This window comes from Bidens hawaiensis, unplaced genomic scaffold (assembly GCF_021521415.1).
Source record: "Bidens hawaiensis isolate Kalapana, Puna unplaced genomic scaffold, B.hawaiensis_p1.1 tig00027824_1, whole genome shotgun sequence".
NCBI classification, from domain to species: domain Eukaryota; kingdom Viridiplantae; phylum Streptophyta; class Magnoliopsida; order Asterales; family Asteraceae; genus Bidens; species Bidens hawaiensis.
Window position 1 is genome coordinate 214924 of NW_027494517.1, and position 13547 is coordinate 228470.

General features: G+C 35.4%; 1 protein-coding gene across 1 annotated transcript; it reads left to right on the forward strand.

Annotated features, from left to right (window-relative positions):
• The first annotated feature begins 36 nt into the window (after positions 1–36).
• On the forward strand, positions 37–13547 carry LOC143575959 (urease-like). Its single transcript, XM_077060190.1, is given in 20 exon segments — positions 37–125; positions 306–433; positions 1102–1175; positions 1532–1577; positions 1833–1938; positions 2363–2505; positions 2718–2828; positions 6390–6553; positions 6747–7125; positions 7911–8019; positions 8200–8339; positions 8739–8876; positions 8964–9055; positions 9164–9293; positions 9367–9525; positions 9714–9826; positions 9828–9879; positions 12725–12859; positions 12944–13015; positions 13239–13547. Coding segments are annotated over 19 exon segments (2511 nt in total). The 5' UTR covers positions 37–125; positions 306–307; the 3' UTR covers positions 13461–13547.

Here is a 13547-nt window from a genome sequence, read left to right on the forward strand (position 1 = left end):
CAATAATAATATTGGCTGTTACATTACAATTAGCATCATCCCGAGGTGAGGTCAACGCAGCCTTCGCTTTCAGTCTCATCAGTCATCACTATCACAACCAATTCCAGTTCCAATCGTTATCGCCGGTGAGAATTCAACTCCAATTCCATTTCAATTCAATCACACATATATATTCGAATCGCTTCTTTCTAAGTTATATTATAACAATAATAATAATAATAATACGTATATTCATTCATTGATTAATCCAGTTAGTTTTATCCGTTGTATTTTACGCTAACTTAACTGCTGTTGATGAATTGAAGAGATGAGGCTGGCACCGCGGGAGGTGGAGAAATTGATGCTACACAATGCCGGATACTTTGCTCAAAAACGCCTTGCTCGTGGACTAAGGCTTAATTATCCCGAAGCTGTTGCTCTTATTGCTACTCAGGTATTATTATTATTATTATTATTATTATTATTATTATTATACTTACTCTGTTTCAGCATCAGTAGTAGTCAACTAGCTGCTGCTGCTGATAGAATGATATTGTTTTTGAATGAATGACTAGTAGTAGTTACACTATTAATCTTCACTTCATATACACCTTGTACTTTGCTTTATTGACATGGATACCTCTCTGCTTATTTATTTCTCATACATACACTACTTGTTTCAATAATCTTCACTACTTTGTTTCTCAAAGTCAACCGGAAGCATCCTGCTACTCCATATTAGACACTTGACTTCAATATGAATACACTCTAGGTTTCACAGTTATGTTATCTATCTATCTCTCTCTCTCTCTCTCTATATATATATATATAGATATGTATGTATATCCTTGTAACTCGAGTATTCAGATATACAAAAACGTTTACAGTTATCAAGTTTTGCTGTCCATTTGACCATAAATGTCAAACTAGAAATGTTAATTTTCAATGTGAATAGGGTCATTATTTACTTTGAAACTGTATGAGTTGTTTATTTCATGTCTTAAAAATATATTGATAACTATGATAACTACATAAAACCGTATGACAGTTTCACCCAAGGTCACGGTGCATCTCTTTTGTTTTCTAATCTGATGACTGTTTATCTGGCCGGCGTGTTGTTAGATTTTGGAGTTTGTGCATGATGGTGACAAGAGTGTGGCAGGACTAATGGATGTTGGGAGACAGCTTTTAGGAAGGTACCTATTACTTTATAAGAATAAAAATTTCTGTTATCAGTAAGGTGCCACTGCAGATGTTTGTAATAATAATAATAGGCTTTTATATACAAGAGTAGGAATTGAAGTTTTCTTAACAAGTTCATCTTTGTGATCCAGTTGATTATTTTAAGTTATCAAATATATATGTTCAGGTGAGTCTTTTTTTACAATTGATGTGTTGTTGCACGTGTATTCTCAGTGATGGGTAAATTACATTTACAGCACTGATTTTGTTATAGTATTATTATTATTATTATTATTATTATTATTCATACATGGATTTTAGAAAGTGTTGGGAGATTCACAAATCTTATATATTTTCTCTTTGCCAACAGGAGACAAGTTCTTCCAGCAGTTCCACACCTTTTAGATTCTGTGCAGGTAACTTAATTTCTGTTACATTATGTTCCATGTTGCTACCATAATTAGTTAGTTTGCATTAGCTTTTTTTCCTTGATACTTAGAACTATAGATGGAAAAATGGATGGGTTGGGACGGACCTGTTAGCGGGTCGACATGGGTGAATTTGAGGATGAGTAAAGTCGGGTTGACTTGTAATATTTTTTTGGCTTCTTTTGATTTTCTCTTAAAGTTTTAGTAACTTCTCCTTTATGGTCAATTTAAACTTTTGTTCAGGTTGAGGGGACGTTTCCTGACGGTACAAAGTTAATTACCGTACATGATCCGATATCATGCGAAAATGGAAATTTGGAATTGGCTTTACATGGGTCTTTTCTTCCAAGTAAGCAATCTGTATATTCACTTTATAGATTCATTTTACCTATCTCACCTTACCTTTTGAGTTTGTTGTTTCTTACACGAGTCACGTCTAATTTGACTAGTGCACTTTATGTGTAAAAGGAGTAAAATATCCTTACCACGTTAAGTGTTGCCTGCCTCATTTCCGTTAGTCTATACATGTTGCTATTGTTAGATGACAATTTCCTCCATAATATATCAAATCTATAAAGGTATCAGTTTTCGGAGATGAGCATGCTTGATTTAATATTGCCATTTAAGGTTTATTGAGATACACGGTTGTCTCTCAATAGCAACCGATTTATACTCAGTAGTCCAATTAATTGAAACAGATTCGGGGTCCTAACATATGGTCATAAAAAATCTTTTCAGACACTAATCTAATGGAAAGTTTGTTGCTTCTACAGTTCCTTCACTTGAAAAGTTTCCAAATATAGAAGCTGGTACGATTCCTGGTGAATTAATCTTAAGAGATGGCCATATATTGCTTAATTCAGGTAGGGAAGCCGTAACAATCAAAGTAACTAATGACGGAGATAGACCAATACAGGTGGGTTTCTTTGTACCTTTTCGTGTTTTCTTTCTAATAAATTTCACTACTTCATGACAGAGTGTTATTAAGGCTATCTTCGAAGTTAATATGGCCAGTAAATAATAAGAATGCATCGATTTTATAATAGTTATTGCTTTCTAAACAAATTCATAGCTCCCCCCCCAAAAAAAATTAAAATTTACATATTAATGAGGATTACAAATTTTCAGGTTGGCAGCCATTATCATTTCATTGAGGTCAATCCGTGTTTGATCTTTGATCGAAGAAAATCATACGGCATGAGGCTAAATATACCAGCAGGAACAGCTACCCGATTTGAGGTCAGAAATTTAACATAATAGCTTTATATTTCTAGGTTAGTTTTTTTCTCCTTTTTACTAGAAAACGTGAAAACATATTGCTAGGGTTGCTGACTGTTTTTTTAATGCTCTCACCATTCGGGATCTGCTACATCACTTGTAGAGTTCTCTTTCGCAAAATTTAACTTAATTCCTTATGTTCCTCAATAGCATTTTTGGTGAATTTATTGTTGGTGCATAATGTCAGTAGTTCATAGTCTAGTGTCTGTAATCGAGTCTGTAATGATTAATTATGTTTTATATGTCTTAAGCGAAGTTACTGACAAGTTCGCTGTTTAGGCGAACTTGTTAGTCAAGCGACCATGCAGTCGGCGATGATTGCTCTGACTTATAACAAACGTTATAGTTTCAGTCAGATGGTATTCTATGAGATCGATAGACAAAGACGGGCAGTGGCGCGTGAGAGGTTCATTATGTATCCAAGATTCATCCAGATGATCTTGAACCATGTGGCTCCAAATCTACCTCAGCGCCGCCCGATCAGATACGTGGAGAGTGTGAACAAACGTATCTTCGCTCAGTGCAGGACATCGAGCGCGAGGAGTAAACCTGAGCTCCGTCCCAGGCATACTCCACTCTTTGGGTATTTAATCAACCCGGAGTATGTTCCTGCCAATGGGGACGAGTTCAGAGACCCTCGACCACAACAGGCAGGAGCACCTCAACATATACCTGCTGCGCCTGTTGTGTCACGAGAGGAGAACATAGACCTTGATGAAGTGTTTGGAGGTCAAGGCTACTTCGATATGGACCGAGTTGATCCTCAAGAAGATGTACAGGTCTCGGTAGCACAAGTTTCGAGGGTGGATGTTACTAGAGCAGCTACGACGGTGGCTGACTCAGATTTTGATGAAGTAATGGATGAGGCAAGACGTATGATGGTGACTCGAGAAAGAACGTATGGGAAGAGAAAGAGGACGGATGACGACAGTGAGTCAGAAGAAGAAGAAGACATTCATAAGTTGATCAGACGTTCAAGAAGGGACAGGACATGTGTAGGTATGGGAGCAGGTGAGAGTTCAAGAGTCGTACGTTTCGCTCCGCCCGCACTGTCAGGTATGTCGATTGTCCCTACATCAGTACAGGTTACAAGTTTAAGCGCCGCGGATGTTCCCGTGGTGGCTACATCATCTTCTTTTGGCATCCCATCTATCACTACTTTCCAGCTGACGACTCCGGAGATTGTGTCTTTACCACCTCCAACTCTTACTCCTTCAGAGGTGGTTGCACAATTTGTTGAGTCGACAGTCGTTGCAACTGCAGGGTTGTCGGTCACGATACCACCTGCGGTTACGTCCACAGCTGCTTCTGATGTCCCGGTTTCATCGGAAATCCCTCCTCAGTACACTCACGATTTATCGCATATGAGGTTCGATTTCGATGCAACTCTATCAGACTCGGAAAGAATAGCCGCACTGGAACGGGTCGTGGCAGAGCAGTCAAGGGTGAATCTTATCCAGACCCAGGCTATTCAGCGCCTAGTAGCAGAAAATCAACTACAGTCGTCCCTCCTGGTTGAACATGGAAAATTTATAGATGCTATGAAGGAGTTCTTGGCATCTCAGGGGGAGACGAGCTGTAAAGGCGACGAGCTCAGGACAAAGAAGAGGAATGACAGAGACGATGATCCCAATGCATCGAAAGGTGCAGGTGGTGAGTTGCCAAGAACTACTCAAGCTCTTGGGACTTCCACAGCTCAGGGGGAGTCTGCAGGCGCAGCTGGCGGTTCTGGTGGTGATGAGGTGGTGATGGTAGATGACGAGGAGATGGGAGATGATGTGATCGACGCCTTGAAGGAATTAGATGATGATATGATGGATGATGAGTTTATGTGTGAAGATGATGTTCTACCAGTCGAAGAGATTGAAAAGATTGGTGCTGAAATAGTGATTGAAGATGATGTTGAAGAGGGTGAAATAGTTGAGGAGAATGTTGAACACGAGATCCCTGAAGTTGAAAAGTCAGATGTATGTCAAGATACAGCAGGTGATGATACAGAATGGGAGGAGCAGCCTAGATGGAAGGAAGGCTATGCTCATTGGTTTATCAAAACTAAGAAGCCTGCTGTTCCAACCATGTTCAAGAAAAGTTATAATATCAAAGGCTATGCTGAATCAAAGAAAGGAATTATCTGTTGGCTATATGATGAACAGTTAAAAGTGTTCGTGTTGAAAAGATATGATGGGATCCAATACTTTAAGAGGACGTTGAGATCTCTCAATACATTGCCTGAATGTGAGGTGAAGGATTTGGCTAGATTCGGGTTGATTAATAGAAGCGACGACAACATGGCCAGAGTTATTGGGAAGATCGTGTGGAAAGAAAGTATTAAAGAAAAGAAGTTTGAGTTATTAAAGCCACAGAAGGGAAAGCTAGTGGAAGATAAGGAAAGAGGAATGAGAGCAGATGGCAAGCCATGGATGGTAATGAAGTACAAACCGATTCGATGCATGAAAGAGGTTCCAATGAAGACTATGCCTCAAGATGTGTTGAAAGATATTAAATGGTGGTATGTTGATTGCCAGACTGCTGAAGCCGTGATGGAAGACGAAGATGAACAAGAAGTGCTAAGAGTGTATGATCCGATGCATCTTGTTAACTTATCGAAAGCTGATCTGCAGGTGTTAAATGAAAAGAAGATATTTTATATTCCTGCTTGGAAAGACGAAGCGAGGAAATATCAGCGAGTAGTCATGGTATGCGTGAGAGAAGGAGTACATGCATGAAGACCAAGAGATTGAAGATTACAAGACACGTGCTTGAAGTTCAAGACATGAAGCTACTGCCAAGGGGGAGTCTGTTGGTGCATAATGTCAGTAGTTCATAGTCTAGTGTCTGTAATCGAGTCTGTAATGATTAATTATGTTTTATATGTCTTAAGCGAAGTTACTGACAAGTTCGCTGTTTAGGCGAACTTGTTAGTCAAGCGAAGTTATGGACAACTTCGCCTGAACATGCCAGGCGAAGTTGTCGTGTATTTAAATAGGTTACGGTTTTGTTTGAGTGAAGTTGTTGAAACAGTTGTTAGTTGAACGATAGTTGAACCAGAGAGTTCGGGTCTGTAATAGTGATATCGAATCACGTGTTTTGGTTATAATATAACGTGTTTGTTTATCGTATCGTGTTTGATATATTCGTGTCTTCTACGCTCGTAACGACCTACGCAGGGATTCCGCACATACGTAGATCGAGATATCTCGTGTTGATCCGTCAAGGGAACCTACATTTATGGTGCATTATAAGACAGTTAATTAACTTTGAAAATATGTGATTAAGCTAAACAAACCCCTTCTTTAGTTGTCTTTTAATTTCTTTAATCATATACACTGAAGCAAAAACCTTAGTCTGTAATTATATATAGGTAAAAGGACTGTATTAACCTTACTAAATACAGTGTTGCTCACCTGTTAACTGCATATCCCCATTATTATTGTTTACATACCAGTATCATCCATAATAACAATCACAATGAGATAAGAATTGTTAGCTTTTCTTTAGTTTTTTATTGCCTACTTTTTGTAGCCAGGGGATGCAAAACCTGTTACTCTTGTAAGGATTGGAGGTAATCAAGTTATCAGAGGAGGTAATGGAATTGCAGACAATCATGCCAGTGATTTCAATGCCCAAACAGTGATGGAATCTGTTATGACAAGAGCATTTGGCAATTCAACAGATACTAGTACCAGGTAAAGGAGTTAAAACACCGTACTTCGATTTCTTTAGTGTTCCGTGAGCTCCATGTGGGCAAAGCGGACAACATTGGTTCGTATGATGGGCCAAATGTTACAATTACTTACTCCATTATCATGTTCATTCTAGTCCTTCTCATTCCACTATGTTCAACTGAACAGACCCTAATTATTTTAAATTCAATTGCAGTAATGGTATCATTGTAGAAGAATCTCCACTAGCCTGTAAAATGTCTCGTGAGGCTTATGCTAATATGTACGGTCCTACTGTTGGTGACAAAATTCGTCTTGGTGATACTGATTTGTTTGCACAAGTTGAAAAAGATTTTGCTCATTATGGTGACGAGTGTGTGTTTGGTGGTGGAAAAGTTATAAGAGATGGAATGGGGCAAGCTGCTGGATTTTCGGCAACTGATTGCTGGGATACGGTTATTACAAATGCTTTGATAATTGATTATACAGGAATTTTTAAAGCAGATATTGGTATTAAAGGCGGTTGTATTTCTTCCCTTGGGAAATCAGGAAATCCTGATGCCATGAATGGTGTTTCTGATAACATGATTATTGGGGTAAGCTGTGAAATGGTTTATCTATATCATTAGAGGTGGAAAAATGGGCGGGATGGGCCACAGGAAATTTTTTGGGATGGGCCAAAACGGAGTTGGTTGTGTTGTTTAGAAACACTTTTGTCCTCTATCTCTAAATTCTTTTATACATAATATGTGTGTCAAATATGATTATAATATATCAATAGCAATCGAATATTTTGAGTCAAAGTGATGTAGGAGTGAATCCTGATGCCATTTACTCAAAAAAAAAAAAGCAGATTAGCAGGTCCCGTGCACTTTGAAACTGCTAATCTGAGTTTTAGATACGCAAGCAGCTGAGCATAAAAAACGGTTCCTAAACACCCTCTAGAAGTAATAGTTGCCCAAAACTGTACTTCTAGAGGGTGTTTAGGAACCGTTTTTTATGCTCAGCTGCTTGCGTATCTAAAACTCAGATTAGCAGTTTCGAAGTGCACGGGACCTGCTAATCTGCTTTTTTTTTTTTTTTTGAGTAAATGGCATCAGGATTCACTCCTACATCACTTTACTCAAAATATTCGATTGCTATTGATATATTATAATCATATTTGACACACATATTATGTATAAAAGAATTTAGAGATAGAGGACAAAAGTGTTTCTAAACAACACAACCAACTCCGTTTTGGCCCATCCCAAAAAATTTCCTGTGGCCCATCCCGCCCATTTTTCCACCAATGATATAAGCCAGGCTATGTTTATTATCGCATTCTGCATAAATGGGTTGGAATTATCACCTCTAGTTATAATCCATATCTTTTGGTCAGGTGAGCACAGAAGTGATTGCTGGAGAAGGCATGATAGTGACAGCTGGCGCTATAGATTGTCATGTTCACTTCATATGCCCTCAATTGGCATATGAAGCAATATCTAGTGGTAACATCTCTACCTTTTTTCTTGATATAAACTCTGGTCAAACTTTGCCTTTTGTTATTCTGATAGCAATCGAATAATCTTGAAATCTACCCGAATTGAAGGTTCAAGAACACGAAGCTTCTAGAAAACTTGATTTCCCAAATCTTATTTGGTTTGTTTTTTTGAATGTGGTGGTGTTAGGTATCACAACAATAATAGGAGGTGGGACAGGACCTGCTGAGGGGACCCGCGCAACTACTTGTACTCCCGGACCTATACATATGAAGTTGATGCTGCAAGCCACCGATGACTTACCAATTAATTTTGGTTTTACTGGGAAAGTATACCTACTTCTTTCTGAAAAAAATGCATTCTTTCATCTTTAATTTCATATACTTAAGCATGTTGTAACCAACAGCTTCTTTGAAGTCCCAACAAATTGTCTAACTACTACTAAAAATGAGGCTCTAAAATGAAAGCTAAATACAAGGTGCCATCCTTCTAGACGATACAGTGAGAGGTTACTTAAAAATGCCACAAAATATTGCAATTTAAAATTTGTACATAAGTGCATATTTGAATTGAGAAAATGTCAAATTTACCCTCAACGTATTTAAGATACCAGTTGATTTGAAATGCTTGCAAGATCCAATGCTAAGGATCATTGAGGGTAAAATGATATTGTTAGTAAGGTAAAGGTTTTTTTTTTCATATTTTAAAAGGACATATATGTGTTTCAGGGTAATAGTGCTAAACCAGAAGGTCTACATGAAATAATTAGAGCTGGTGCAATGGGACTCAAACTCCATGAGGATTGGGGAACCACTCCTGCTGCTATAGATAATTGTTTGACTGTTGCAGAGCAATATGATATCCAGGTCACTTATGTTTTGCAGCTTTTAAAGAAAATGAAGGTTTAAGTTACTTGTAGGTATCATTTTTTCACCAAAGTGTAATTTTGATAGGTTAATATCCATACAGACACATTGAACGAATCTGGGTTCGTTGAACACACAATTGCTGCATTTAAAGATAGAACAATCCACACCTACCATAGGTAAGAGCTTCTTCTTACCTCCTACTTTTACTTTTGTTAGAACTATAGTTTAATAGATGTAAGTGGATTATTGCACACATTGAATTGAATGTGTTCTTTTGGTTTCAGTGAAGGTGCAGGGGGTGGTCATGCTCCAGATATAATCAAAGTTTGTGGTGTTAAAAACGTTTTACCCTCATCAACAAATCCAACACGACCTTACACTAAGAACACAATAGATGAACATCTTGATATGCTGGTAGGTTCATTTAGAAAAAGAGGAAAAAAAAACAGTTGGCTGTGTGTTTTAAATTTTTTTCTATATTCCACAGATGGTCTGCCATCACCTTGATAAGGACATACCTGAGGATGTGGCATTTGCTGAGTCACGAATCCGAGCTGAAACAATTGCTGCTGAAGACATTTTGCATGATATGGGGGCTATAAGCATTATATCATCTGATTCACAGGCTATGGGTCGCATTGGGGAGGTTAGTATAAACGTATCTGGATACAAATTTGGGGTGAACCATACAACCCCATAAGTTCTTTTTTATTCAAAGGATTGGGTTAATATTGTTTTTGTAACAATATTAATTAGCCTGTGTTTGCGGGTCAACCCTAGCCAAACCCAAGCAATACAAATTTACCTGTTTTGACCCGTTCTTTACACTAAGAGGTAATTACAAGAACTTGGCAAACAGCTCACAAGATGAAGTTACAAAGAGGCCCGGTTGATGGTAATATACCAGATAATGACAACCTTCGCATCAAACGGTTCATTGCTAAATACAATAAATCCAGCAATAGCTAATGGGATTTCTGACCATGTTGGGTCAGTTGAGGTGCGTTTTATAATACTCCTGTTTTCATTTTATTTATTCTTGAACGGAAAACAAAACTATGTTGAGAAAACCACACATAATCAAATTCTGAAACTGCAAGAAACAGAAATGCTAAAATGATCTTTCTTAAATATGCTTATGCTTATGTTTATATATGCTTATGCTTATCCTTATGTTTATATATGCTTATGTTTATATATGCTTATGCTTATATATTCTTGTGCTTATACTTATGTTTACATATGCTTATGCTTATATATTCTTATGCTTATGTTTATATATGCTTATGCTTATATATTCTTATGCTTATGCTTATGTTTATATATGTTTATGTTTATATATTCTTATGCTTATGCTTATGTTTATATATGCTTATGCTCGTGCTTATGCTTATATATTCTTATGCTTATGCTTATGTTTATATATTCTTATGCTTATGCTTATGTTTATATATGCTTATGCTTATATATTCTTATGCTTATGATTATGTTAATAATGCTTATGCTTATGCTTATGTTTATATATTCTTATGATTATGTTTATATATGCTTATGTTTATATATTCTTATGCTTATGCTTATGTTAATATATGCTTATGCTTATGCTTATATATTCTTATGCTTATGCTTATGTTTATATATTCTTATGCTTATGTTTATATATGCTTATGCTTATGCTTATGCTTATATATTCTTATGCTTATGTTTATATATGCTTATGCTTATGCTTATGTTTAGATATGCTTATGTTTATATATTCCTATGCTTATATATTCTTATGCTTATGCTTATGTTTATATATGCTTATGCGTATGCTTATGTTTATATATTCTTATGCTTATATATTCTTATGCTTATGCTTATGTTTATATATGCTTATGCGTATGCTTATGTTTATATATGCTTATGCTTATATATTCTTATGCTTATGCTTATGTTTATATATTCTTATACTTATATATTCTTATGCGTATGCTTATGTTTATATATGCTTATGCTTATGCTTATGCTTATGTTTATATATGCTTATGCTTATGTTTATATATGCTTATTCTTATGCTTATGCTTATGCTTATGTGTATATATTCTTATGCTTATGCTTATGTTTATATATGCTTATGCTTATATATTCTTATGCTTATATATTCTTATGCTTATGCTTATGCTTATATATGTTTATATATGCTTATGCTTATATATTCTTATGCTTATGATTATGTTTATATATGCTTATGCTTATGCTTATGTTTATATATTCTTATGCTTATGCTTATGTTTATATATGCTTATGTTTATATATTCTTATGCTTATGCTTATGTTAATATATGCTTATGCTTATGCTTATGCTTATATATTCTTATGCTTATGCTTATGTTTATATATTCTTATGCTTATGTTTATATATGCTTATGCTTATATATTCTTATGCTTATGTTTATATATGCTTATGCTTATGTTTAGATATGCTTATGTTTATATATTCCTATGCTTATATATTCTTATGCTTATGCTTATGTTTATATATGCTTATGCGTATGCTTATGTTTATATATTCTTATGCTTATATATTCTTATGCTTATGCTTATGTTTATATATGCTTATGCGTATGCTTATGTTTATATATGCTTATGCTTATATATTCTTATGCTTATGCTTATGTTTATATATGCTTATGTTTATATATTCTTATACTTATATATTATTATGCTTATGCTTATGTTTATATATGCTTATGCTTATATATTCTTATGCTTATGCTTATGCTTATGTTTATATATGCTTATTCTTATGCTTATATATTCTTATGCTTATGCTTATGCTTATGTTTATATATTCATTCTTATGCTTATGCTTATGTTTATATATGCTTATGCTTATATATTCTTATGCTTATGCTTATGCTTATGTTTATATATTCATTCTTATGCTTATGCTTATGTTTATATATGCTTATGCTTATATATTCTTATGCTTATGCTTATGCTTATATATTCTTATGCTTATGCTTATGTTTATATATTCTTATGCTTATGCTTATGTTTATATATGCTTATGCTTGTGCTTATATATTCTTATGCTTATGCTTATGTTTATATATGCTTATGCTTATGCTTATGTTTATATATTCTTATGCTTATATATTCTTATGCTTATGTTATGTTTATATATGCTTATGCTTATGCTTATATATGCTTATGCTTATGCTTATATTTATATATTCTAATGCTTATATATTCTTATGCTTATGCTTATGCTTATGCTTATATATTCTTATGCTTATGCTTATGTTTATATATGCTTATGCTTATATATTCTTATGCTTATGCTTATGTTTATATATTCTTATCCTTATGCTTATGTTTATATATGTTTATGCTTATGTTTATATATCCTTATGCTTATATATTCTTATGCTTATGCTTATATATCTGTTTATATATGCTTATGCTTATATATTCTTATGCTAGTCTTTGCTTGTAGGATGTATGTTTACTCTGTTTACCTGTATGTAGCTTTATGAGCCAGGGGTCTCTCTGGAAGCAGTCTCTCTATCCTCACGGATAGAGGAAAGACTTGCGTACATCCCACCCTCCCCTGACCCTACCGACAACGTGCTATGCGGTGGGATATACAGGGCTTGATTGATTGATTGATCTTTCTTAAAAAATATGTTAGAAAATGATACTAAATGTCAAATCAAATGCTATGTCGCATATTATATAGTGCCTCAATAAAAGTTGGTTGCTGAATCGGGGAAAAGTGTAACATTTGTGTCTATTTCGTGTAGTTTACCCTTTCAAATTCTACATTTATCACTGATTAATGGAAATGAACTTGTTGCAGGTTGGAAAGCTGGCTGATCTTGTAATTTGGAAGCCATCTTTCTTTGGAGTAAAACCAGAAATGGTGATTAAAGGAGGTGATATTGCATGGGCTAACATGGGGGATCCAAATGCAAGCATCCCTACTCCCCAACCGGTAATCCTTATTTTTTTATTAGTCGAATATCAAATCTGACAGATGGTTATAAAGTTATTTTTTTCAACTTGCTACTTGTTATAGGTTATAATGAGGCCCATGTTTGGAGCGTTCGGTAAGGCTGGAAGCGCCAACTCCATCGCTTTCATTAGCAAGGCACGAACATATCTCTCCATTCACACACACACGCACACACGCTACACATACATATACATATACGTATACATGGTGTGTTCAAATAGAGACCATAATATTTTATAAAATATGAACCATCTTTATTTTTTCACTGGTTCCTATTTGAACTTACTCGACACACACATATATATGTATGCATGTATACACACAAACATAACTTCTTGACATCATAAATGATGAATAGGCTGCTATGGACTGCAATATAAAGACATTTTATGGACTCAATAAAAAGGTGAAAAGCGTGAAAAATGTAAGAAATCTCACAAAGCTCGACATGAAGCTAAATGACGCCTTGCCACACATCGAGGTTGATCCTGAGACATATACAGTCACTGCAGACGGTGTGCATCTCACATGTACTGCAGCTACAACGGTCCCTCTTTCTAAAAATTACTTCCTATTTTAGGTAACGACTGTCTTTAAATTTTTCTTATTTAAAACCGGCAAACTGAACTGAAATCAAAACCGCACTGAAACTGGTTAAGTACAGTCC